Consider the following 27907-nt stretch of genomic DNA (forward strand, 5'->3'; position numbering starts at 1 on the left):
TGGGGGGAAGACCACGGAACGGGGTCCGGACCGCGTGACCTGGGCAAGCAATTTGCTCCCCTGGCCTTGGTGTCCTCGTCAGCACAATGTGTGTGTTATTTGAATCAGATCACTGGGGAAGTGATGGAAAGAGCACTAGCCTTGGAGTCAGATAGACCCTAGGTCAGTCTCAGCCCAGCCACTTTCTGGCTGGGCGAACTTGGAAAAGTTGCTTAACTGAACTTCCGTTTTCTCACCTATGGGGGTGATATCAGTCTCAGAGGAGTAAATGAAATAACCAGTCTGAAAGGGCATTTTAGACCTCAAGTATCAGGATGGAGAGGGGGTGCCCAGTGAATGGTTTGCTAGATGAGGCTGAGGAGGTCCAAGGAGCCAGACCACGGAGGGCTGAGTCCTGGGCGAGGAGTTCGGGTTCATCTTGAAAGCTGTGTGTCTTCCAGCCAAACTGTACAGAAGGCAGCATCCTGTCTCTGTCTCTGCAGATGCAGTGTGGCACGGAGGCTAGGGATGCTGGGTTTGGAGTCGGGTAGCCTGAGCTCCACCTGACTCTGTTGCACACCGGTTGTGGGAACTAAGGCAAGTGACAAACTCTATGAGGCTCGGTCTCCTCAACCATAAACTAGGCATTAACAGAGAACCCACATGAGCTGCGATGAGCCTGGAAGACCAAGATACATCTCCAAGTTAAAAACTTGGCACCGGCCTGGCATCCAGCAGGCACGTGGTCACCCAGTGAGGGTCACAAAGGCATAGAAAGCGCTTATTAAGTGGCGAGTCCTCAAAGGGATAGATGTCCCCTCCTCGCAGGATTCTGCCCTTGGCCACACTATTTGAAGTAAATCTCTCCTATTAACTTTTTTTCCCAGCAGAGGGGAAGATAAGGCTGAAAAATGAGCTACACTGAGATGAGCCTTGTACGACCTGCTAAAGAACCTCAACTTTAACATATAAACTGTAAGGGGCCATCAAAGGCTTTTAAGCATGAGGATGACATGGTCAAATTGGGGGTTTGGAAGGATGACTGAAGCAGTGGCTTGAGATAGATTTGAAGGGCTTGAGTCCTTCACGGAGTCCTGAAGATATTGCAATAATCTAAGGGAGAGGTGAGGCAGCACTCACAGGGACAGGAAGGATGGAAAGAAGGAATATGATGAAGACAGAATTGTCATATGTCACTTTTTATGTGATATATGATCACGTATTATATATATTTATAACTATATATAACACACCCAGTCTCCTAAATAATATTTACACATTGAAGCTCTATGTTATGTAGAACCATAGTATATATAATACATAATACTCACATACATAATACATTTATTATATGTATTATATGAGTCTATATAATATCACATGTAACTAATATGTAAAGTTGGTTATTTAGGAGACAGGATGTGAGGAGTGGGGGAGTGGGAAATGTCAAAGAAAACTCATAGTTTTCTAATTTTTTACTTATGATGTTGTCCCCCAAGGCATGGAACACAGGAGTGATTGGGGAGGGGCAAGGGGGAATAAGGAACTCAGTTTGGGTTCAACATGCTGGGGGAGTATGCAGGTGGAGGTGCCCAGGAATGAACTGGATATTAGGGCTGTGGTTCGGAAGACAGCCTAGGGCTGCAGAAAGGAGCCTCAGAGACATCAGTGGAGACATGGCAGCTGAAGCCTCGGGAGCTGAGATTTTTACAGCATCGAGGATTAACTCCACATACAGAAGAGAGTTGATTTGTTTGCTCTGTTTTCAGGGTAAAGCAACCTGTCCCTGAGGCTAATCTTATTTTCAATGAGAATGATTTTTGAATTAGAAAAATTTTAAATAATCTTTAAAATTATTTAAAAAAAACAGATACATTTTATTATTTATATTCCTGTAAAACATATGGTGATATAAGCTAAAACAGAATCAGGCATTTGAGAAGCAGAAAGACAATTAACTGCCTCGGGGGCAGTGAGGATAGGCAGGAAAATGTCCGTTTGACAAGTGGGGTGTGGATGTGCAAAAGGGACTTCCCAGGTAGAAGGACCATCTTGAACAATGACATTTCATTTGGGGTGTTCAAGCAGCTGGGTCTGGTTAGGGAGAGAATGTGTTTGGGAACAGACTGTGGAAGGCCTCATACACCTGGTTTATCCTATAGGTATAGGTGTTCAGAAGTGTCTTTTTTTTTTTTTTTTTAAAGATTTTACTCATTTAGGGCGCCTGGGTGGCTCAGTTGGTTAAGCAACTGCCTTCGGCTCAGGTCATGATCCTGGAGTTCTGGGATCGAGTCCTGCATCGGGCTCCCTGCTCGGCAGGGAGTCTGCTTCTCCCTCTGATCCTCTTCTCTCTCGTGCTATCTCTCAAATAAATAAATAAAATCTTAAAAAAATTTATTTATTTATTTGAGAGAGAGAGAGAGAGAGAGAGAGAACAACAGGGGGGAGGGTCAGAGGGAGAAGTAGATTCTCCTCTGAGCAGGGAGCCAGATGTGGGGCTTGATCCCAGGACCCCAGGATCATGACCTAAACCGAAGGCAGCTGCTTAACTGACTGAGCCACCCAGGCGCCCCGTTGTTCAGAAGTGTCTTAACTCCTCTCACGATTAGCTCTCACTTCAATGGGCTTCGTTTCTCTTCCTCCAACATTTTTCTTAAACCTTTTGCCTGGCTTGTGTTTAAACATTCTGCAGCACTCAGCTCAGGTGTTGCTTTCTCCGGGAAATGGTCTATGCCCTCACCCATCTCCACCTTGGCCAGGTGCCCATCTCCTGCCCTCTCCCAGCTCCCAGATCTTGCCTTTATCATGGCACGTGATAGTGCATAGGGACCGTGCCTTACCATCTTACACTCTCCACGCCTGGCACATGGCAGATGCTCAGCGCATGTCTGAAGAATGAATAACTTTCCTTTTGATGAGATCACCCACCAGAAAGCTTCATGATGGGGAGAGACCTGTTTTTAGAAGAGGAAAACTTAATTTGTTTGATTTTTTTAAAGGCTACATTTTAAATTCTATTTCTAGCTTACAAAGGTTGCGGGACATAATAAAAATGAAATGCCATTCTGTATGATTAGTAATCCTAGCCAAGTAAGACCAAATGCAGAAGGAAGATACAGTCCCACTTCCTGGGATAAATTCTGACAGATCTGTTTTTTATACCTGGGATCCAAGTCTCTCTCCAGAGACCACCCTGCCTGAGAATGAACCAACCCAGATGAAAACACAATCAAGAGATCGATTCCTGACCGTACCATTTGAACACCTGGACTTTTTGGTTACATGAGCCAAATAAATTTCTACCATAAGGCGGGTTGGAGTAGTGTTTGTCGCTTGAACTGAGTCCTGACTAGCCTGCTCACCCAGCTGGAGCTACCAGTCTAGCTCAGGGCATAATTGATGCCAAAGCTCTCTGGGTCTGAAGTTTCCCCACGTATACAAGGAGGATGTCTATTCTGTACCCATATAATTTTTTTCAGTGCAGCAATGGTACTAGGCATGGACAGCCAGTTCCTCTATCCCAAAAGGTGTGATGAGGATCTGACGATGCTCACTGCCCCCGCTTCTATCACTGTGGTGGGAAAATAGCCAGACATGAGTGGACGTGGCTATGTTCCAAGAAAAATTTATTTTTACAGACACCGAAATTCAAAATTCATGCATTTTTTTTATGGGTCACAAAATAGTATTCTTCTTTTTCCTCAATGTTTAAAAGTGTGCAAACCATTCTTTTTAAGATTTTATTTATTTATTTGACAGAGAGAGAGAGAGAGAGACAGCGAGAGAGGGAACACAAGGTGAGTGAGAGAGGGAAAGCAGACTTCCCGCGGAGCCGGGAGCCCGATGCAGGGCTCGATCCCAGGACCCTGGGATCATGACCTGAGCTGAAGGCAGATGCTTAATGACTGAGCCACCCAAGCGCCCCTGTGCAAGCCATTCTTAGCTTTGTGGGCTGTACAAAAAAGAAGGGACATGCTACTTTGCCCGTGTAACAAACACCAAACTGAGGTGTTTGCTGGCCTGGGTTCTACCTGGTGCTCTCCCATTAATTGTGTGATCCTAGCCAAGTCCCTTTATCTCTCTGGGGTTATTTTTTTTTCCATCTGGGCCATGAGGGGCCATGCGGGTCAGCCTCTCAAGGCCCTTCAGCTCTCAAGTACCATACTTTTGATTTTTTACCGGCAAAAATTTATTGAGCATCTATTATATATACCACACATTGTTTTAAATGCTGGACATAGAGCAGTGAATAAAAGTTCCTGCTCACGTGGAACTTACATGCTAATGAAAAAAAAAAAGATAAAATAAATTGGTATTTAAAATTGGGTAGTGGCAGATGCTATTAAGAAAATGAAGAAGGGGAGGATTGGGAAGTGACAGGGCTGTGACTTTAGAAAGGGAGATCGGGGCTCTTTGATCACTGATGTTTGAACAGAGACACGAACCGATGAGGGAGTGGGCTCTGCGGGACGGCTGACGTAAAGGCCTTGGGGTTGGGGCTCCCTCGTATTCAAGAAACAGCAAGGCCAGTGTGGCTGGAGCAGTGAACAAAGGCAGTAACAGCAGGCCCTAAGGACAGACAGGCAGTCAGGGACAGGCCATTCGGGGCCTTGTAGGTCTCTGGATTTTATTCGAGGTGTGATGCAAAGCCACTGAGACAGGAATGACATGCTCAGATTTTAAAAAGGGCCGCTTTGGCTGACCGCGTGGAAAACTGACTCGAAGGAGGCACCAGTGGAGGCAGGGAGATCATCAGAAGGTACTGCAAGAGTCCAGGCGAGAGATGACAATGGCTTGAACAAAAACAGTGGTGTTGGGGGTGGTGAGAAGTGGTTGGATTCGAGATGGATTTTGACAGGATTTGTTGAGGGACTGGCCAGGAGCAGGAGAGAGAGACATCAAAGATAAATACGATGGGATCAAATCACATTTTAAGACTGGAGAGAGAGCGGGGGGGGGGGAGGGGGAGAGGGAGAGAGAGAATCTCAAGCAGACTCCCTGCTGAGCACGGGGCTGATGCAGGGCTCGATCTCACAAGTCCGAGATTGTGACCCAAGCCAAAACCAAGAGCTGGACGCTTAACTGACTGAGCCACCCAGGATCAAATCATATTTTAGGAACATAGTGATTACATAGAGGAAATACTTAACATTCAATTTATAAGGCAAGAATTAATCCTGTTCCTTTTATACGATACTATTACAAATTCAGATCTATTTGCTGATTCAGAAATTAACTGTATATAAGTTAATAAACAGGAGACAGCGCTCTGGAATATTTGGTTTTAAAAAAACTTTTGCCGTTGATTTTTTACATGCTTTGGAAAACCTTTCCTCTTACCCAACATGGAGATGCCAGTTACAGAATGTCCACTGGTTCGGGTTATGCTTTGCATTTGATAGAACAGAGCCGAGATTATGAATATAGCTCATACCTCTTTCCTGAATGTTTCCTTCAATTCTTCACCCTTTTAATTTCAAAATTTTATTTATTTGAGAGAGTGCAGAGTCTCAAAGAGAGAGCGAGCATGAGGCAGGGAGAGGGGCAGAGGGAGAGAGAGAAGCAGACTTCCTGCTGAGCAGAGAGCTCGATGCGGGGCTTGATTCCAGGACCCTGGGATCATGACCTGAACCGAAGGCAGACGCTTAGCCGACTGAGCCACCCAGGCGCCCCCACTCCTGTAATTTCAAACAGTGAGTCAGCCAAGTTAACACTGGTATTTTACAGCCCTTTCTCCAGACTGCTTTCAGCATATTTACGACATGTACATTTATTCTTTGAAACCTCGACTCTGGAAGAAGGACCAAACCCAGTGTGATACTTTCACCGACTTCCACTTACGGCTTCTTTTCAAATGGTCAGGTTTGCTGTGGAACGACTAGTCTCTTTCTCATCTCTAATAACAGAAGGAGGCACGCACAATGGGCAGAGAGGTCTCTGAGGTCTGCCTCTAGCCAGAGCCTTCTGCAGAGAAGGCACTTAGAGAAGCACCCTGCCTAGACATCCCAGCGCAAGTCCCCAGGGGAAGCGAGCCTACCAGACAACTGTAGTCTTTATTCCAGAAAGTAAACGAGACAAGACATAACCACACAGACACTATCTTGCATTTATTCACACAGAGGAATTAGGAATCCGTACAAATAATAAACATTGCTTTAAATACAAATAAATAGCTCTGGTTTCTAAAGGAAACAACTCTAGATAATTCGAAGTTAAGTATTTTCTAGGTTCCTATTAAAAATAGAAGACTATTTTGCATTAAGTAAGTCCTACTCCACCACAACCCTTTGAGGACGTAAGGATAAAATGGTGAATTCTGTACTCTTAAGAAGTCACCAGAAAAATGGGAGATAATGCTCCCACCTCCCTGAACTATCCCTCAAATGGAAGGAGAGTTACTTGCCTCATAGACAGAGCTAATAAATGCAGAAAGTATTTAATATCTAAGGATATCTAAAAAGATTTACCTTGGGAAAGGGGATGAGAATTTCTCTAAACCGGTTCTGTGAACTCTGAAACCTCACTACGCTCAAGATTTGGTTCAAGTGTCTTCAACTCATTTATGCTCACAGGGAAGACGTGAATTCCTAAAAATGAAAGCTTCCTCTTGCCAGAAGGGATCATGGTAAGGTGTCCGTAATCACTAAGAATGGCGCCTAGGTCTCAAAATGGTTTACCTGGTAAAGAAGCAAAGGTGCTGCCCAGTGAAACAGTCTGTCAACCTGGCACCAAAATGACCAAAACTGCTGACAGAAACACACTCCCACGTCTGCGGATTTATTTTTCTCTCTCTGTTCTTATGTTTAAGAAATTCCAAGTGGCAAATCATATCTAGGCAGAAGTATGTTCTACGAAGGAAGAATCATTTTAAAGTCATGCAGCCTTTCAAGCCTTTAAGAACTACATAAAACAGGTCATTTTACAATCTCGGTGCCAGAGTCGGGCCTGCTCCGTTGACTTTCTGTGTCCCCTGCATGTCCCCTCCTCATGCTGCCCAAGACAGTTCAATTTCTTCAACACAGACCCCTACATAATTATTAATAAATAGTATGCTTGATAGCGATCAACGTAGCAACGATTAGGTTTTCAAAGAAATTTTGCTTCTCTATTTAGATTGACCATGATACAATTCCAAATAGAACATTCTCATGCTATAAAAAACAATCTCATGCAATAAGTGCAATTTTAAAAGTCCCACGTTAATAACAACATTTGGTATTATAGAAGGCAGGATTATTTAGATTTTTAAAAAATGATCACTAGAGAATAAAAGCTGGATTTCCAAATAGAACTTCCATTGTGGTATAAAATGCTAAATTTGAATCTACAGTTTTGTTGATGCAAACAATTTTAAGATATACACCATGTTTTCCTAACTGGGATTTTGAAACAGTAACATAATTCTTAAACAGATTACCACAACATTTGCTCAAAGAATCAGCTCCCTTTTGCCAAGAACGTTTTTAGTCCAGTTGGAGGGATTTCCATAATAAATTCTGGAACAATAGTTCTCAACATGATTCAAAACTGCTCACTTCCCTCCCTCTTACTTTTTCTTTATGTTGTAAAGACATTTGAGCACAGAAAAATGCTCTTTTTTTTTAAGACGGACGTTAATACATTTAGTTTCCTGATTTAAATAATAACATTTTTTTATGTTTGCCTTTCTCTCTGGCATACTATATAATGTTTCTGAAGTTACAAATCCAAACAAACCAGCCAACTAGAGCATCCCACTGTTCAAATCACAATTTTGGATACAATCCTATTTATTCTGGATGATGCTCAATTCCACACATACTTCAGGGAAGAAACATCCAGGAGAACATCCAAACATGTCAAGTTACCAAACGTTAACATGTGATTGTGCTCTGTTGGGTAGTACCATTCACATCGACAAAGTACAAAGGCAGAGGATTTCAGGTGCGGAGACCAATTTGCTTTTGCTGCTACAATAATTCATAATCATCATCTTCGAGATTTCCAAGCTGTTCTAGAATAAGGAGTAGTCCTTTTCTTATCTGGAGGCTTAAAGTAGGAATAGACAGGCGCTGCTGGATATTCTGCGTCAGGATTTTCTGCCATCATCTTCAGCTTTGCTTCGATGGCTTTTATCTTTGCAGTGACACTGGAACAAGAACAGCGGAGGATCAGAGCGGGCCTGGGTGCATTCAGGAAATACTTGTGTATCTCATCTTCCTTGTGCCTTTTATGCATATCACAGAAGCAACAAGGTAACTCAAATATGAATATGCAAATATTTCACATAAAACACACACCCAAGTGTCATTTTCACAAAGAGATCAGACCTGAATCATCTATTAAGTTTTTACTAACAACCCAGACAGTTAGCTGTGTACTTTGCATACGGCTACGTTTACTCTCCAGACACAAACACTGTCTGACACCTTAGTGCTTGGCAGACAGCAGGCACTCGATTAATTCACGTAGAAACTGAAGGTGGGGTCCGGAAGAGATGTTTGTACGCTCGTGTGTTCACAATGGCATTAGTCACAACAGTTAAACTGTAGAAGCAACCCAAGTGTTCATCGATGTATGAATGGGTAAGCAAAATGTGGTATCATATCACATTCTGGAATATTACTCAGCTTTAAAGAGGAAGGGAATTCTCATATACGCCACAACATGGATAAACCTTGAAGACATTATGCTAAGTGAAACAAGCCAGTTTCCACTTGTATAAGGTACATAAACTATTCAAAATCAGAGAGATAAAGTGGAATGGGGGTTGCCAGGGGCTTGGGAGAGGCGGGAATGGGAAGTTATTATTTAATGGGTACAGGGGTTCAGTTCTGCAAGATAAAAAGAATTACGAAGAAGGATGGTGGTAACGGCTGTACAACATTATGAATATATTTGGTACCACTAAACTGTGGAACCTAAGACGGATAAGACGGTAAATGCTATTTTATGTGTCTTTTGCCACAATAAAAAAAATTGGAAAAAACAATTCATGTAGGATTGAAAACAACATTATAAGGTAGGTCACACTCATTTTGCAGATGAAAAAACAGAGGCACAGTAAGGTTAACTTGCCCAGTATTACACAGCTAGTAAGTGGGAGAGTTGAGATTTAAACACAATCAGATTGCAGACCCCATACTATTAACTACTACACCGTACCACTTTTTGAATCACTGAATAATAATGGAAAACACACCCTAGAAATCCTACAAAATCTTTTTTTACTAATAAATAGGTGTTTCTAAACGCAATCATTTATGGGGTGCTTACAATGAGCCAGGCACTGGGCCCAGAATTTCACCTATATTGTTTCTAATCCTTGGGATAATATCCATTTTATAGATAAAGAAATAAATGCAGAGAGGTAGTCATTTGCCCAGGGTTCACACAGCTAACAGCACAGCCAGGATTCAAGCCTGGTGTATTATCACCAAAGCCCTTGCTCTTTTCTCTCTGTCAGGTTGGGAGCTGAGCAGCCCTGTACTAGAGAGAAGGGGTGAGGAGACACTGCACAAGTTGGGAGGAATTCCCTTCCGACCGAGGTCACTGCCATCCCTGGACCAGAAGGCAAAGCCCTCAGGCAGTGGGTATTCTAGGACCCATGGTCCCCTTTCCATTCTCGATGCTGTCAGTGGTCTACAGAGAGGGAGAGAAACTTGGAAGGGAATGTTACAACGGCCTTTTAGAGATCCCTCAAAAAGTGTGCATCTGCTGCACATATTCATAACTATACATGGCCCATGTAGAATTAACCACCTAAGTTACAATTAAAAAGAACACCGAGGTATTACCAAGATGCATTCCAGCACCTCCTCCACTAACGGGACAGCCAGCCATTGTTCTGTAGGGGACACAAAATGACAACTTTCTCTAATTAGGTATAGATGTTAATAGAAAGATGTAAGCTGAGGTTCTCTGGATTACAAAATAAATGGAAAACACTACACTGTCTAGGATAAGTGCAAACATTGAAAAGAAAACTAAAGACACGTCATTGTAATGTGTAGAGGACCAAGCATAAATGCAGTGGTCTCTTCCCAACAGGAATGAGATTTATAAAATTTGTGATCATGGAGGTTCAAACTTTATGGGGAAAATAGCAGAGTGGATATGGTTCCCAGTGAACCTACAGAAGTCATCATATATTTCTTTTTAATTTCTGGGAGCAAAAAATAATAAAAGAGCACATAATTAAGAAATCAATGATATTAACTATTACATTTAATATTTACCATAAATATTAAATTTATTAAATTTTATTTGTAATATATAAAATATAACATCAAATATTAAATCAAATATTTCAGTATTATAAAAAAATAAGTCAATGATATTAAACTACTAACTATAAAATTAATTTTACTTTGCTAACTTTATTGCTCCTGAAAACATTTCAGGGTCACCTTCCCCTACAGCTTAATGAGATCTGTTATGTTTGGTGTGGTTGTTTGTTTGCTGTCTGGTCCTCCATCCAAATAGGCATCGTTTTCCTGACTCTGTGATTGCATGCTGATTTCTAACTTTTATAGGACACTGATGCTCCTTCACCTATCTGCCTTCCCTCCCCCGGAACAGGCTTCAGAACTGTATCCCTGCATTCACAGCATTAAATTTCTTTGAGGTAGTAACGCAAAGACCGAATTTTGAAGTCCAGGAGGCCTAGCTTTGAATCTAGAATCTGCTATTTGCTACCTGGTGATCTTGGCCAAGATAGTTTACCTTGCTAAGCATCAGTTTCCTCAGGGGTAAGATGCCTAGTACAGTACTTTTACCAGAATTTTTATAATTAAATGACATATGGCATGTGAAGTGTTTAGCACAGTGCCCGATTTAGAGTAACCTCAATAAATCCTGGCTATTGTTATTGTTAAAATTTCGCCCTAGGCTACAACGCAGGGGAAAAAACAAAACAAAACAAAACCCCAAAACCCTCTACTTCTGCTCAACCATCCACTTAACTTCCCCTTTCTCCACCCAGCCCTTTGTTCCTTCTGTTTTGAATTAACTCCGAAGAAGTAACTGACAATTTGTGCACACTAGAACCAACACTGCTGCTGTCACAGAAACGCAGCACAGAGAATGAAAGTGCTATAAACCGACACTCTGTATAAAGAAACTCACAGTGGGGGAGGAAGTAGTGGACGATGACAAACGCCAATGAGACTTCAGGTCTCATGAAAACGCTTCTTTTTAGGGTAAGGACTGTCTGACATACCTTTGTATTTCAGGGCCCAGCACACTGGCTGCTACGTGGCAGGTCCAGCCAGGCTTTTTTGAGTGCATGAATTCTGTAAGTACCGGATCTTAGGGGTATGCCAGCACAGGGTATGTACAATTCTGGAGATTAACGGAACACATCTCTCAACATGTCAAAAGTTAGTAGATTCTATCCTAACTTAAGAGTCTAAAGATTCACTGAAGTATGAATGAAGGCTTGGAATGAAGAAGTGGCTCACGCTCTTGAATACTTGTGTCTTTCTAAGGCACACCGTCTTACCTTAGGTTAGACTGAGTGGGCTCAGTGCTTGAGGATGGCTCAAGACTGATAGGAAGGATCTTATCATTCTTGTTATGATCGTATCTCTGAAAGAAAAAGGGAAATCACTGAGGTGAGCAAAAACCAGTCCTTGACTGTAGTGCGTAAGTTCAGAAACTCCAACCCCACCAGTGTACCATCGGTGTATTTCTAGACAATCTGATGACTGCTTTACATTTGGAATTAAGGCAAAACTCTTCACAGTTTTGGCCTAAAAGCAATAAATTTAGAAAAAGAAGTTTAGAAGAAGCTTCCCATCTAGCCACTAGTCCTCCTTATTTGGTAGGGAAAGAACTTCAACTTTCAAATTCACAGATGGTATAAATATACAATACGATTGCCCTCCTACACTCTTGTTTTAACTGTCACATATCACCTCTTACAATATTTACTTTGCTTTATTCAAAACACTTAAAAATTTTGCTAGAGTTTTGCAAACTACCAAGCATAACATTCAACTCTCAACAGGCCTGACTGGAAAAGAAAAGTAGTAACAGCTTTCAGCCACTGATAGAGAAAACATCCTATAGCAAAAGGGTAGTTTAATTTGATGTCAGATAATTATACACCTCTTATAAAAAGTAAATTAAATACTAAAGAGTAATCAGGAGTCTGTGGTCAAAAAGACTTGTAGGAGAAGAGAACTACAAGGCATCGAGATGCTCAAATGAAAGACAGGAATGAAGGATCATTTCTCTTGCATGTCTTTTCAATGAGACACAGAATGAGAAAACGACAGCCAGTTTGGCAAATCAGACTTGATTTTCTTTTGAGTAAAAAAGCATTTGGGAATTCTCTGTTGTTTCTATTTTTAAGGCAATGTGTCCTAGAAATTGAGAAGGCTCTGTGATGACCTGAGATCCTCAGGATCCAAAGTATCTGAGCTCTGTTTTTCAGTTTGGACTCTGAGCTCAAGTGTTTAATTGCTGTTTACTGGGAAGCTTGATGGGTAGGGAGTCTCTGCTCAAAAGCCATGCTCCTATAGCTAAAGACCAAAGCTCCAAATTTAATTGCCACAGATCTTTTCACAGGCAGGTCTATCAAGATCCCACCACGAAGGAAGAGAATGAACTCTTGGGATTGCTCCAGTCCACAGACTTCCGCACCTTTGTGCCAGGTAAAACAGATGCCATTCTCTCTCTCTTTTTTTTTCCCACATGGTCATATCTTTTCCAATGCAGTCTCCCAAGAGACCAGCTATAAGATGAACAAGGCGACTGGCCAGTTCTCGGGCTTTGGAGACAATACAGACAGGGCAAAGTCCCACAAATAACTCTCAAACTCTCTGAAGTAATGAGATGCTGGTGCTTTAAGCACTCATACAAACTACCCATTTCTCAAGCATTCAGGATAAACATATTCAAACTCTCCACAGAACCGAGAGGCTGGGAAGAGTCTAATAATGCCTAAAGCAACTAATTTTAAAAATAAATACATTTTTTCCTCCAAAGAACAACCCCCACCAAAAACACGATAGAGGTCTGAGTATACACATCAGCCACATGGAAAAATCAATCAAAAACAGAATCTGTGGGTATGTGGAGAGAAACAATGAAGGAACTTAATCCCTCCTGAGATGTTTCTCAAAAGAAAAATCTGGCAACACACATGGTAAATAGAAGTAGGAGACCAAAGTATGACTGCTCCAGATGTGAAGAGGCTGGGATGCAAACGGGTAAGTGGACAACTATCTTCTGGAAAACTCATTTCGGGTGAGCTTGATGTTGTCTTTCCAGCCTATGAGACATACCTTTACTTGCGCATGTGCCCACCGCACCACCAGCTTCTTAGACAGAGCCAGCTTGCCATTGAGACACTGGATGGCTTGTTCTGCTTCCTGTCCGGGAAAGGGACGGATGTTAGCCAAAAATTCCAATGCCTAATTAGCTGTATGTATCTCATAGGGCCTCACCAGCTTGGATGGCTGCAATCCTAACCAGATTGCCTTTGATAAACAACTCGCAAAGGGTTTACAATAAAGAAAGAAAGGCAGAATAACAGAAAGGGTATGAGTTTGGTAAAGTTGGTCAAACAAAAACGCCAATCCTGGCTCTCTGTCACTTACTACCAGTTAATCTCTGTGAATATTAGCTTCTTCATCTATAAAATATGGATACGACTACTTGTTCCTCATTGGTTATTGTGAGGAGTCAAAGAGTGCATGTAAAGAAAGCACGGAGCACACGGTAGGCACTCAATCAATGTTAGCAGATTGTTCTTATTAGTTGATACCTTTCTATACACTGCCGTCTGTTAGAGCCTACTGTGCTAAGAAATTTACTCCCCTCCAGGGATCCTGGAACTATACCCCAGGCTAGGGCTTATACTCTGGGTCCAAAGTGAGAAACAGTAATGGCTTCAAACAATACGGGAGTGAAGGAAACCAGGTCGGAAAAAGCAGGAGTGAGTCAAGGAGCCTGTGAGCAAGGTATTTGTGTGAGCCAATCTATGCACCTGGCTTTTGGAGCCAAAAATTCCCTGACCCTTTCCCTATCAGATACAGGAGGAACAACGTTAAAAGGAATTCCTGAAACTGGGTAAGAGTCACTCTATGGACATTCCCAGGAAGCCTGGTCGTACTTTTCCATCCTGCCAAACCTTCTCTGCTCCATTTGTATCCACGAGGCATTCAGCCAAGCATAACCCACGTTTACTGGGGGTGCAGAGGCCCTTAAGGAACAGGAAGAGGAACAAGACGAATCTATCCGAGATCGCAGTGTAATACCAGCAGGCATTCCAGTCTGGTTTTACTGGTGATTCTCTTATCCCCAGAGCTCACCAGCATGACATTCAACAAGTATCTGCGTGCTCACTATGTGTCAGCCATTGGATAGTCACTGACATCCTTGCTTAGCAGTTAGAGAGACAGATAAGAGATGTTTTACTCTTCTTTTAAGTTTCCTCTAGTCAAGAAGTTACATGGTACTCTCTATTGATTCTACAGCATGAGCAGTCATAAGATGCCAGCAAGGGGATAAATGTTTCAAAAACAAGTTCCTATCTCTGTATGTCACTTCAGAGTTCATGTATTCAACAGCATTATTAAATGCCAATGGTATTTTCCTATATATCTTCGTCTATTCTCTCAACTTCCTGGAAGGTAAGGAAGATATATATATATGTATTTTTTAAAGATTTTATTTATTTATTTATTTATAAAGATTTTATTTATTTGACAGAGAGAGAGACAGCGAGAGAGGGAACACAAGCAGGGGGAGAGGGAGAGGGAGAGGGAGAAGCAGGCTTCCCACGGAGCAGGGAGCCCGATGCGGGGCTTGATCCCAGGACCCTGGGATCATGACCTGAGCTGAAGGCAGACACTTAACGGCTGAGCCAACCAGGCGCCCCAAAGATTTTACTTATTTATTTGACAGAGAGAGAGACATAGTGAGAGAGGGAACACAAGCAGGGGGAGTGGGAGAGGGAGAAGCAGGCTTCCCGCAGAGCAGGGAGCCCGATGTGGGGCTCGACCCCAGGACCCTGGGACCATGACCTGAGCTGAAGGCAGACACTTAACGGCTGAGCCAACCAGGCGCCCCCAAGGAAGATATTTTTAATCCCCATTTTTAAATGAAAACTGAGGCCAAAAGAGGTTAAGAGACTTGCCCAAAGTTAATAAATAAAGAGCCAGCAACAGAAGCTAGGCTTTGTGACTTATAGTCCAGTGTTTTCAAACCAACATCTAAGCCCCAGCATGACCACTGATTTTAGCTGTCTGCAAGAATGCTCATCACACTCTATCATTAGGGAAGAATAAAGTATTTAAAAATGCTAACCATACACAGCATTCTTCCAGTTCTTCCATTTAGGACAGCAATGTATCAGTGCCTATCTCATTTGCAAAAGTTAGAGGAAACTGAAAGAATCCCCAGCACAGATAAGGACAAACGACACTCATACCGTCTCAGAACACACTGATACATCATTGCCTGAAGGTGACTGGCAGTCGTATCAAGGCCTTTGTTGACATCGCTCCATGTCCACGGATAATACGTATGCATGAACATAATCAGAGGGATGCAGATATTCCCTAGCACACTGGTTATACCTGTGAATCACTGGGGACCACCTAAACAGCTAACAATTGGGGATTAGTCAAATAACTTACCATATATTCCTATGATGAAATACTGTGCAGTCAACAAAAATGATGTTGATTCATTTTTAAACCGAAGTCTAAGTTACATACAACACAACGTATGTATTAAAGCTCTATATCAGTGAAGTCTTACAAATACGTAGTCACACCGGTGAAACCACAATGTCCCGATACAGAATGTTACCTGGGTTATCTGGGTGTGTAGTAGAGGACAGAAAATTTTTAACACACTGTGAGTGGTGAACGGGATGATGAGACCTTCTCTGTGTGCTCCACGCCATACGTGCGTATGCGTGTGTGAATATAAAGACGAGACTAGAAAGATCTAGAACTAAATATTGACAGAGCTTATTTCTGCATATTGGGCTGATTAAGTGAAGTCGCTTATCTGTATTTTCATCTACAATTAATATATATTACTTTCATAACAAGAAAAACATCCAAATAGATTATTAACGCAACAATAACTGGGCAATGTCCTTCCACATGACTAATAAAGTTATAGAGAGTTTTAAACACTATGTCTGTATTTAATAACATTCAAATTCAATTTCTTTATCAAGGCATGTCCACCCAAAGGATATAATTTTACTGCAAGAAGATACATGTATATATCATGGTTGAAGCTGAATGCTCTCCTCCTTCCTGTAAATTCAAATCTGTATGCAGTTGTTCTGAGACACTGAGAAGGGTACATTTTTAAGAAATCAAAATAAAAGAGTTTGTGGGTGGCTCACCACACACAGGGAGGGCTTCTGCACCACGGGGCAAAACTATTGAAAGAAAAGGAGGCTTTGTTGGCCTGCCACTAAAGGAACAAACAAACCAGTAACAGGGAGGAGGATGTCCACGTGCTTAATGTGGGCACCCCAAAGCATCTGGTCAGAAAAGTAGGTCAGCCGCCTCAGGCCAGGGGCCTGGGGAGGGTAGAATTTGAAAGATGTTCACTCATTCGTTTGGCGAGGGTCTCCTTCAGGACGCAGGGCAAGGCGCACAGAGAGGAATCTGACACGGCTCCTGCCCACAAGGCACCACTATTCTAAGCAGCTGAGAGAAATGCAGAAAGAAGCGGGGGAGTATAAGAAGCACCATGAAAGGGGAGAGGTTTCATTACCTGCTTAGTTTCGAAGTTCACGAAACAGTACCCTCGAGGCTGCCCCTCCAAAGCACCTGACTTGTGAAAGAGGAAGTCAAACTGCTTGACCGTGCCAAACTTCTGGAGGAGCTTGAGGAGGTGGTATCTGCAGAGAAAGCAGAGCTCATGAGCACACTCTGGGGATTGGGACAGCTTTACTCGGCCTCAAGTGTGAGATAAAAGCAGGAGATAATTTACCCTTGGGGGGGGGGGATCTCGCAAACCGCTGCGTTAGTTTATTTGGCAAACAGACTTGTTTGCCTCTATCTGGAATGGGAACTCGAATAGTCATGGCTATACGTCTGTCCCTCACAAAAATACCAAACAAAAAAACCACACCTAATAAACAGCTGTCTGGCCCACGAGCACCATTTGTTTTTCTTTTGGAGAAAAGCTCAAAAATAGGGTCGATTTATTTATTTTTAATTTCTTGGCAATGAACTAGTGTTTGTGAATAACTACAACTCCATCAGGAACGCATACCCACACTCCAAACGCCAAAACCTACCCTATCTCAAAAGTAGCAACCACATACACATTCACACAAACAGAAAAACAACCTTGGAGGACTTCTGTAATAGATTTCAAAATTAATCATTAGGTCCGAATTGCACTTGTGAGAAGCTCTGCCAAAAACCAAACCGCAGCTAGTGGCCCTTCCATAAGTGCCTGTGAGTTTCAATCCCTGATGTAACTGAACAGTTAGGGACAATGTGGAACCACAGTGTGCCTGAGGCTGTTCTCATAGAGGGCAGGGGAACCTGGCCAGTCCTACAAATCACCCAGTTGTGGGAAGCTAATCCACCTCAGTTGCTTTAACACAGTTTACACTCTGGAGCCTGGTCGATTTAAGAATATGGATGGCCCGAGAAGAAATTTTTTCCTGGCAGGAAGTTCACCCCAAGCTCGTGTTTGCCATTCCGCCCCTCGTCCTCTTCTTGGATTCCTTTCTCTAAAACTTATTTGGTTTCTATAGAGCTTTTAAGTTATTCAAACAGATGTGGCCTTAACAGGTTGCTGTGGCCAATCTCAATTCCGACTTCCTGTCATCTGATGTAAGGGTGAGACAAACCAACAGCTCTCCCGTTTCCGTTTCCTTTGGCCTTCCTCCTGGCATCCTCCACACTATTCAAATGGAGTCAAGGCTTTCTCTAAACAATGCTGTCCCTGTGATACTAAAAAGGTATCAGCCCACATGCTAAATCTGTTATTACTGGGAATTCTACCCCACAGGGAGTCCGTAAGGCTGTCCTTATAGCCACATTTATATTCACATTGTTTTCTACGAGAAACTCATCAAGATTTTATTCTTGAGTAAGACTCTCCTTTGGGAGGCAGAGAGATATGAAGTGGACCATAAGCTATATATATTAAATTGGATACTAATGCACATCAACAAGCAAGCCCATTATCCAGGATCAGGTGCCTGACAGTGGAGCAAGGGAGACATAATACAGGTCTTGCACTGGGGCAGGATACAAGGATCCCAAGGCATATTGTGGACATTAATCTGGTCTTGAGACCGGTTTTGAAAGGGAAAACTGTAACCCCCTAGATTTTAAATTCTCAACTCCCACCAGGAGACCTCAGCTGCTAGTGAGGATGGAGGAGGTGATTCTTCAGGGGAAAGGGAGATACCTCACGTGCAAATTTCTGGTTTTACTTGATTTTTGAGTAGGCGTACAATAAGGGTGAGCCCCTCGAATGCAGAGACGGAAGGGCTGGAAGAGTCTCCCCTGGGTCTCTAATTAATTTATCTCTATGCCCTAATTAATTAAAGTAATCTCTACGCCCAATTTAGGGCTCAAACTCACGACCCCAAGATCTAGAGTTGCATGCTCCACTGGCTGAGCTGGCCAGGTGCCCCTCCCCTGGGTCTTTAACTCACAGCTGCATCTTCCACTTACTATGCCCGTGTGTTAGTTGCCATGAACGGTGGGTCAAACCCATTTTTCCAAAAAACAATCTAAGGGCTACTGTGGGCTGGTCATCTTTTCATCAGCTCCATTCCGCTTAATGGCAGGAAGGTAAGGCGATCGGCATTTCCTAGGAAATGAATTTTAATTTACTCAGAAAAAAAAAAATGCCGACAGATTATTCTTTGAAAAGCTAATAAATACATTCTGCCCGAGAAGTGCGACCTTAAGATTCCAGGAACATCTGCTTAGGTCTGTGTCTTTCAACTTCTCCGGGATTTCTTTCCTTGTTTGATAATTTCTTGAAATTATCGGAACACCGAAACAAAAGGAACGAAATGTTTACTATTTTGCTTCCTGGAGATGGGGACTGTGAGCTCTGATAGTGAAAAAAGCCTGAAGAATCTTGCTTTCACATCTGCAAGCACTTTCATCTGTTGCTGAAGTATGGGAGGGCTCACTACTCATCAGAGCCTTGCTTCACTTAATGAAACATGGGCCCTGCGGCTTCGGGAGCTAGTACGCCAGCCCCAACATATTTCTGCAACTTAGTGCTTTCTGTATTGGGTCTTGAAAATGGCCTTCCTGCCTAATGGTGCAGAAGTAATTAATCTACACAAATGTTAAAATAGACACCTATCACTTGTCAAAAACCGTTTTAGGCACTTGAACTATCCAGATGAATACAACGAGGTCCCAGCCTTCAAGGACCTCACATTCTGGTTAGAGGAGAGATATATGCAATCAAAAAATTGCAAAACACTATGATATGCACATTAGAGGTATGTACGTGAGCACACAGATGAAGAGGCAGGGGATGTGGTGGTTAGTGAGTGTCAGGTACAAAGACATAAAGGTGAAAAAGAGTCTGCTCCATTGGAAGAGAGTGCGGGTAGGGCAGTTAAGTGATGAGGCTGAAAGGCAGGTAGGGGACAAGACTATGAAGGACGCTGGTGTCCTTAGTGAAGGAATTTCAATTTGACGCGCAGGCAACGGGAAGTCAATGAAATGACATTTAAGACTGTTTTAAATGCATAACTTGTTTTAGAGAAAAACTTGTTATAAATGTAGAAATTATTATTTGCTAGGTCTTTATGTTCTCCTTTCTGTACATTATTAAATAGTATTACTGTGTTTCAAATTTAAGGAGCAAACAGTAAAGGCTGATTCATGCAGACGAAGGCATTAAAAGAACGAAGCATGAATCATGATGGAAAAATAAGGAACAGGCTGAGAAAACCAGGGTTTCTTTAGGGGTAAACACACTGTTCTCACACATCCATGCACATGCTCTCCTCTTTTGTTCTAGTTCATCTCTGAAAGTCGGCCTCAGAAGGACATTTCCCCCTGGATGGCTCGCCACTGCTTTTAAGTTTACTTAGTATAACCCACACTGATCACCCCGCTTCACAAACAGATGCCCTTTCCAGCTATTCCACCAGTCAGTGTTGACATGAGTCTCCATTTCTCAGGCAAGGAACATCAGGGTCATCTTCAACTCTCTGATCTTTAATCATGTTCTTCATCTTTTAGACTCACCTACTGGCTTCCAAGTTCACTCTCTACCTAGGTGATAGACAGGCCTAGTTTCTGGCAGTCTCTCCTAGTTAATCTTCATCGTTAGTCTTTGCTCCTCCAACCCACTCTACATACTGATGTCTCATTTCCCCACTAAAACATCACTTTCATGTTGTCAGTATCCTGCTAAATACCCACAGGAAGTCTCTTCTACAAGAAATTCAAATTTCTTGTCTGAGTAAATTTTAAAAACCCTGTATTTATCTGGTAGTATTCTATCTATCCAACTACTGTTTTCACTATCACTTAGTATTCAACCTCTCCTTTAGTCAAAAAGGTCCTCCTGATACTCTGCTCACCCACTCTTTCTTATTTCTACTTACACCCTCTACTTAGAATGCTCCTTCTTACTGGAGAGTATTATGCTGAGCGAAATAAGTCAATCAGAGTAAGACATGTATATGACCTCACTGATACGAGGAATTCTTAATCTCAGGAAACAAACTGAGGGTTGCTGGGGTGGTGGAGGGTGGGAGGGATGGGGTGGCTGGGTGATAGACACTGGGGAGGGTATGTGCTATGGTGAGTGCTGTGAATTGTGCAAGACTGTTGAATCACAGACCTGTGCCTCTGAAACAAATAATACATTATATGTTTAAAAAAAAAAGAAAGACGATAACAGGAGGGGAAGAATGAAGGGGGGGAAATCGGAGGGGGAGACGAACCATGAGAGACTATGGACTTTGAGAAACAAACTGAGGGTTCTAGAGGGGACAGCGGTGGGGGGATGGGTTAGCCTGGTGATGGGTATTAAAGAGGGCACGTACTGAATGGAGCACTGGGTGTTATACGCAAACAACGAATCATGGAACACTACATCAAAAACTAATGATGTAATGTACGGTGACTATCATAACATAAAAAAAAAAAAGAATGCTCCTTCTTTTAGAATTTCTGCTGGCTTTGCTCTTTACTTCTCCTTATGAACTGTGCAGTGGCTATTAATTTGGCTTTCTACGTAGCACATTTAATGTTTGAAAAAGAAAGCCAGTATTAATCCTTCCAGAGGAAACCAGCGTGGAAAATCGATAACGTCTAAGGACATTAACTTTTTTGGCGTCTCTGTTGCAGGCATTAGCAATGGTATTTGGAGGTACTGTTTTTACCCTATGGTTAGATTGGGTCCCACAACAATTTAACAGAAGTCCTTACATTTTAAAATTTAGAATAGGACACTTTAGTTTATGATTGTTCTGTTATGTGGACTACTAGAATATCCATGCAAAGAGCACAAAATTAGGTGATAGGAGATTAGTCCCATCGTTAACTACTCTGCAGTATACTAAGTGAAGCCACTTAACTCTGTCCCATAAAACAGGAAGAGGGGCACCTTGCTGGCTCAGTTGCTTAAGTGTCTGACTCTTATTCTGAGTGCAGGTCTCAATCTCAGGGTTGTGAGTTCAAGTCTCGCACTGAGCTCCACGCTGGGTGTGGAGCCTACCTAAAAATAAATAAATAAATAAAAACAGGGAAAATATTATCTTAAATAAATATTATTTAAGCTCATAACAACCTTGCCTCACAAGGTTGTTATGAGCTTAAGAGGAAATAATACCAGAGCTAGAAGAAATGTTCAGATCATTAGTGGAACATTCTTACCTTACAGGTAAGAAATAGGAAACGAAATATAGTTGGGAGGAATCAGAATAGAGTAGAAAGAGCATGGGTTTGGGATCTGCTACCTCCACAATTAATAATACGTCATCATTCCCTTAAATCTAAACCTCTAAGACCTATTTAGCTGTACAGGTATTTGTGGCAGCTAGCATAGCCGTGAAATGGTGAATATTGCAACCACAAAATACTGGACACAAATCAACATGAAGCGGAATATCGGAGTGCTAGACAGTCGGTTAACAACGCATATTCCACTGGGAAGAGATTAATGGGACATCCCAGGAAACTTGAGCAGGACTCAGATTAATAACTAAGAAGCACATACACATAGGAGGACTCGAATTAATTACAAAATAAACTCTGAAAAATTGAGTGGAAAAATCTTTTTTTTTTAAACTGCCACTGTTTTATATACCCCTATAACCACTCACGACAATAAATATACACTATGTTGTCCTCTAACAAGAGGTGAGAGACCATTTGTATAAAAGCATTCAAATCCATTTATAAAAGAGGTCAGGAAGAGGGATGGTAAAAAGCGGGGATATGCACAGGAAAGAGATAAGAAGAGTGTGTTGAAGGGGGAAGTAGCAGGAACTAGCAGCAATGTATGGGTGGGGTGTCAGTTTAATTATGAAAACTGGAGTATGATCTGCAAACTTCTCTCAAGAGTTATTAGAGTTAAAGATCTGGATTCAAATACTTTGAGATTGGACTACAAGCCAGGTGCCCCATATTCACGAAAGTTACAACATCCAATCCTACCATGTCTGGAAATGACCATTTTAATAACTCATCTAGGCTCATCATTACCCACCTTGAGAGGAGCAGGATCCACAAGTTTATGTAATTCAAAAACTTGGAAGGAAATCACATATTTCCATAAAGCCTACCTTACTAACACATTAGGTTTCTCTACTGTAATTAAGTAAATTAAATGAGATAATACTAAGCATACCATGCTAACCATAGCTATGATTGGGGGCTGTATCTTTAAAAAGAAATTTACTACTGTTTAATAAATCACTTTGTTTGAGAGAGAACATGTTTTAACATAAGGAATCCAGAGAGGAAAAAGAGTAAACAAAATCGCAGGTGACCCATTGGTAGGGAAGCCACAGGCAGACCCTGCAAAGCCCTGATCTGCAGTTCAGTACGTGAGGTCCACCTTTGGCCTGATATAAAAAGGGCAGAGATACGAGTAGGAAAGTTTTCTTTCAATGTTCCTGTTAATGCTCTAACTGAAAAAAACATTCATATACTCCAACTTATGACATAAACTGAGGGGGCAGATGCCTATTTGGATCTTCCTATCAAGCAGCAGGACACAATTAGAACAAGTCTCATTACAGTGCATTGCAGCCAAAACAATGAACAGTGTTTCCATGTTCCAGATTTCCATGCACACAAGCAGAGGTGGGAATGGAAACCACTCTTGGGAGCATCCCCTCACAGCTTGGGTTTCAGATGATGCAAACAGCTTCTCTGATCAACAGACATGACTGAGAGGTTTGGCTGATTCACACATTCATCCTCAAAGCCACGAGCCATAGAGAGAACCAAAACAAATGCACAGTTCATTCCAGGGCCCCAGTGACCAAGATAACATAACATGGGGGACAACATATCTTAAATGGCATCATAATTCCTAGAGGGACCAAAGTTATCCATGTTTAGCTGATCTCAACTTGAGTAGGATTAAAGAACTAAACTTTCTGTTATGATCGTGATCCGTTAGTTCACATCCCCTTCTTTCTCCCAGTCCCAATCCTACACACACCTCTTCGCATCCTTGATTCAAATAAGTGGATTCTCGTCTCCTCTCACCCTGCCTTTAACACTATTCCAAAGGGAGTACCTTTTAGGACCGATGGCATACTTTATGCTTGGTTTAAGCATTGATCCCACAGAGCCTGATCTACTCACTCCTTACCCATCCTGCCACCAACCGTAGCCCTGTACCTACTGAGCAACTGGGAGAAGGAAAAACCTCTTAATTCTCTCTGCTAAGAAACTGCTTTCCACTATAATGGCCACAGTACAAAGAGCGGGGAGTCAGGACAATTTAATTAGTTTTGTTACCCTGAGCAAGGTACTTCCATGTCTTAGGCCCCAGTTTCCTTTACTGTAGGATAAGGGAGCTGGATCATATCAGAGCTTTACAAGTGTGCTCCATGGAGTCGTATAATTTACCACCGAGGAAAGGGTGGCAGCTGCCAAAAGGCTTTGGGTGGACCTCTCCCCCTGCCCCCCCCAATCAGAGCAGCTCTGAGCTTTATTTTATAAACAGGTTACTTTAACACAGGTTCCTCAGATTTAAAAAGTCTGAGCACTGCTTAGCATGGCACTAGGCACAAATGGGCACTCGGCACACAACAGGCACTCACATCATTTCTCGACTGAATGAAAACCAAAGGGACTGATGTGATCTCTAAGATGCCTTCCAGCTGTGACCTTCTATGGTTCCATGGCTGCCTCACACGAATTACAATCAAGTGGTACCCTCTGCCTGTTTGTGAAGGTACTGAGACTTCTCCTTGTTCCTTCATTTTGAGGAACGAAAGTATGTCGTGGGCTGATTCTAGAAAATAATGCCTGTGTCACTGGGTACAAGGACTCAAATTGGTGAAAACAGGAAACCATCTTTGGCAAATAGGAAAAAAGAGGTATATGTTTTAAACAATACCCAAGCCTATGTTCTTGCAGAAGAGTTCAAACGTGAGAAAAATGTCAACATAACAGGTTAGCAACAAAAGCACATACCCTTCAAAGATAATTAAAACATAAATAAAAGGGCCAAAATATATCCTGCATCTCTTGAAAATTCTTCTGAACGTTATCAGTGCGAACATCCCAGTGTTGTAGGTAATGACTTAAGAGGACTTAGACTTACTCTGTGATCTTGGGGTCCAGGTTGCCAATCCATAACCGGTGCCCTTCCTGCAGGGAACCCTCTGAAAGGATGGATGCGTTCTCCAGGGGAAGAGTTTTGGTTTCTGCTTCCATCAATCTCTATGAAAAACTAAAGGAAACGTGAACATTCAGGCAGGAGAGGAGCAACACTGTGTGAACATGAGGCTTCAAATTCAACAAACAGTTATTCAAGGAGAAGAAGCTCTGGCCAGTTCTTCAAAAGCCTCAGTCATTCCACAACCAGGGTCCCAGCACCAGTTCCCTTGGGACAGCTCCTCTGGCAGCCAGAGTGCAAAAGCTTCCATTTAAGGTGAAAGGGGCGTGGTTCTGTGTGCAGAAACTAGTTTTCCTCTTCTGAAGCCAAAGGCAGACTGGGCAGGAGGCCAAAGACTCTATTACTACATGATACTCCAGTTTAAAAACTGTCACCCAAAACAAGTCTTGGAAATCACCAGAAAGAAGAGTCTTAATGGCACTGAAGGAGATGGGTGGGAAAGAGCAGCACACATGTCTTCCTCATGAAAGAGGCAATCTAGGAAATTGAAGACCGTAGATTTTGGAGTTAGAACTCAGTTTGAAAGCCAGTTGTGTGACTTGGTGAATAATCTGAACATTCTAGCCTCCGTTTCCTCCTACTATGAATGGAGAGAACAGTTCTTATCTTATAGGGCTGCTGCAAAGATTAGAGATAGTGCACGAAAAATCATTAAACACTGCATCTAACAGCACCAAGCAATCGATAAATGTTCACTAGTATCATGTTTAATATTTTGGGAGAGACTCAGAAGAAGAGACTAATTTCTCCTTAGTCATTCCAGTTGCACTGTTTACTAGCTGCGTAACCTTGCTCAAGTTACTCTGCCATTCTGTACCTCAGTTTCCTCATCTCTGAAATGGAGTAACACCTCATAAAAGCTGTGTGGATTTACTGAGTTAACACACCCAAAGCATTAAGAACGATGCATCGCACCTAAGAAGCTTTCAATTGAAGTTAGTTTAAATTATTACTAGTCTTCCATCCTGAAATGACTCCTTTCACAACCAAAAAGGGAGGATGAGAGTTACGATGGAGACAATAGGGGCAAGAGAAAAAACCTGGATGTCAAGACATGGTTTCAAATTTTGGCATTTCCACTGGAAGTCACTTCCCTCTCTCTAAGCTTGTTTCCTCATCTCTACATATCAAACCTTGCCCTGCTTGTAACTTAAGGTTGCTGAGAGGGCCAAAAATGAGACGACAGATGCAAAATAAAGCTTTAACAAATGTATAATGTGGTAGAGAAAGAAAAAAGAGCTGGGAAAAGAGTCAGGCTGTGCCAGACTTCAGAACTAGAATACACAGAGGAACCATGTGTATCATGTAAGCAGATGTGCCTCAAAGGTCAGTGCTGCAGGAACTGTCTCAAACACAACAGGTGACATATACTGAACACTGTCATTACCTCTTATTCATCTCAGTAGAGCCTATGAAGTCTGGCACACGATGGGCCTTACGCATTTGGTGAACATGTTTATCTAGCCCCACATGTGAGGGTATTCTTCTTCCTTTCTCACTCGCATGTTCAATCTGTTCAGCAATGCATGATAAGCAACTGCTAACTGCTAAACCCAGGGCTATGTGCTGAAAATAGAGAAATGAATAAGCTATAGATCTTGCTCTTACCTCCTGAGAGAAAGGTGAAACACACAGAAACAGAATCTCAGCAGTGGAAACAGAGGAGGAGAAACATTTTGTCTTCCCCCTGCTTTCTTTTCCTATTTTCCTACAGATCATTCATTCATTAAACAAAACAAAAAAAAAAATTGAGCTTCTATTTCTAGGTATTGTCTAGATACTGCGGACGGAGCAATGAACAAACAAGGTCTCCGCTAGGGATGCTTGTATTTGGAAGAGGGGCAGGGGGTAAAAAACAAAAGTTAAATAAATAAGCAATATGTAAGTAACTACTGACAGCTGCAAACACAATTAAACAAGGTGATTTGACAGGGAGACGGGGGTTGGACTACTTCAGAATTAGTGAAGGAAGGCCTCTCTAAAGGACATAACATTTGAGGTGAGGCTTCAATGACAGGACCTCCTGATTTTCTCATGTCTGAAAACAGCAATACCAACAACTACTTAATATCACAGGAGGGTATCATATTTTGGTGGCAAGAGTACAGGATATGGGGCCAAAAGATCTATATTCAAATCCTGGCTTTTGTACCCAGTTATTGCATGATTTAATAAGTGTCTTCTCAGAAAAGCTTTCCCTAAGAGTTGAACTCCTTGTTAGACTCTATCAAAGACACCTTTCCTTTCCAGATAATGCTAATTCAATATTATTTCCTATTCCATATTCTGTCTCCCTCACTAGAATGGAAGCTTCTACAGGGCAGGGCCTTGCCTGTCCTGATCATAGTTCTATCCCTAGCACTTAGTACACTGCCTGGCTCATGGCTGGTGCTCGATATTTACTGAATGAATGAATGAGTCTCCACTCGGAGCCTCTGTTTCTTCTTCCTTTCTAGAATGGGTCCGATTATCCCTAACTCATGGGTCGTTAAGAAGCTTAAATGAGACAGTATCTGTGACAGCTCAGCCCAGGGCCTTTTGAGGAACGGTGAAGTGTAATGAGATCAAGATGGCATGCGACTATCAAAATTTTTTAGGTCTGCAATGGCGACAACCCCCTAGATTAAGAGAGTTCACAAAACGCTGTTATCTATCCTCGCAGCTGACCTGCAACAACCTGGAAGGCGGGAATAATCATACGGGGAAACTAAAGTCCAGAGAAGCAAAGCCACTTGTTCCTAAAGCTAACGGTAACGGCAGGGTCAAGCCTAGAACCCCGGCTTCCCTATTCCTGGCCGCGAATTCCCAGATGCGATGGGTCATTTCTCGGATTGTTATTTCCGGGCTAGCGGCGGGACAATCCGGGGCGGGGCCTGAGAAGCCGTCTTGCTAGGGCAGCCTGCTCTGCGAGCCCCTCGCGGGGCCTGTGATGGGGTGCAGGGGCGCATCGCGGCCGGACTCACCTCGTGGCCTCGGCGTCGTCCCCTCGGCTCATGCCCCAGAAGCAGATCCCGACTCCGCGGCCCGACAGCCCTCCAAACGCGTCCGATTCGACACCGCCTCCTGCCAGGCCGTCGGTGACGCGCTACGCCTG

General features: G+C 42.5%; 1 protein-coding gene across 2 annotated transcripts; it reads right to left on the reverse strand.

The window, feature by feature from the left end:
• Positions 1-6061: 6061 nt before the first annotated feature.
• RBM18 (RNA binding motif protein 18) lies at positions 6062-27903 on the reverse strand. 2 transcript variants are annotated; one of them, XM_028107705.1, is made up of 6 exons: positions 27777-27903; positions 24739-24857; positions 16714-16840; positions 13251-13337; positions 11462-11547; positions 6062-8107 (listed from the first exon to the last, which is right to left on the reverse strand). In XM_028107705.1, the coding sequence occupies exons 2-6, from the start codon at positions 24849-24851 to the stop codon at positions 7948-7950; spliced, it is 573 nt and encodes a 190-aa protein (XP_027963506.1). In that variant the 5' UTR covers positions 24852-24857; positions 27777-27903; the 3' UTR covers positions 6062-7947. The 2 variants fall into 2 exon arrangements, with proteins under 2 accessions (XP_027963506.1, XP_027963505.1); XM_028107704.2 differs by having other exon boundaries at positions 24739-24867.
• Positions 27904-27907: the final 4 nt, after the last annotated feature.

Source organism: Eumetopias jubatus, unplaced genomic scaffold (genome assembly GCF_037043125.1).
Source record: "Eumetopias jubatus isolate StellerSeaLion01/CBP00866 unplaced genomic scaffold, mEumJub1_p1.0 scaffold_15, whole genome shotgun sequence".
Lineage (NCBI taxonomy): Eukaryota > Metazoa > Chordata > Mammalia > Carnivora > Otariidae > Eumetopias > Eumetopias jubatus.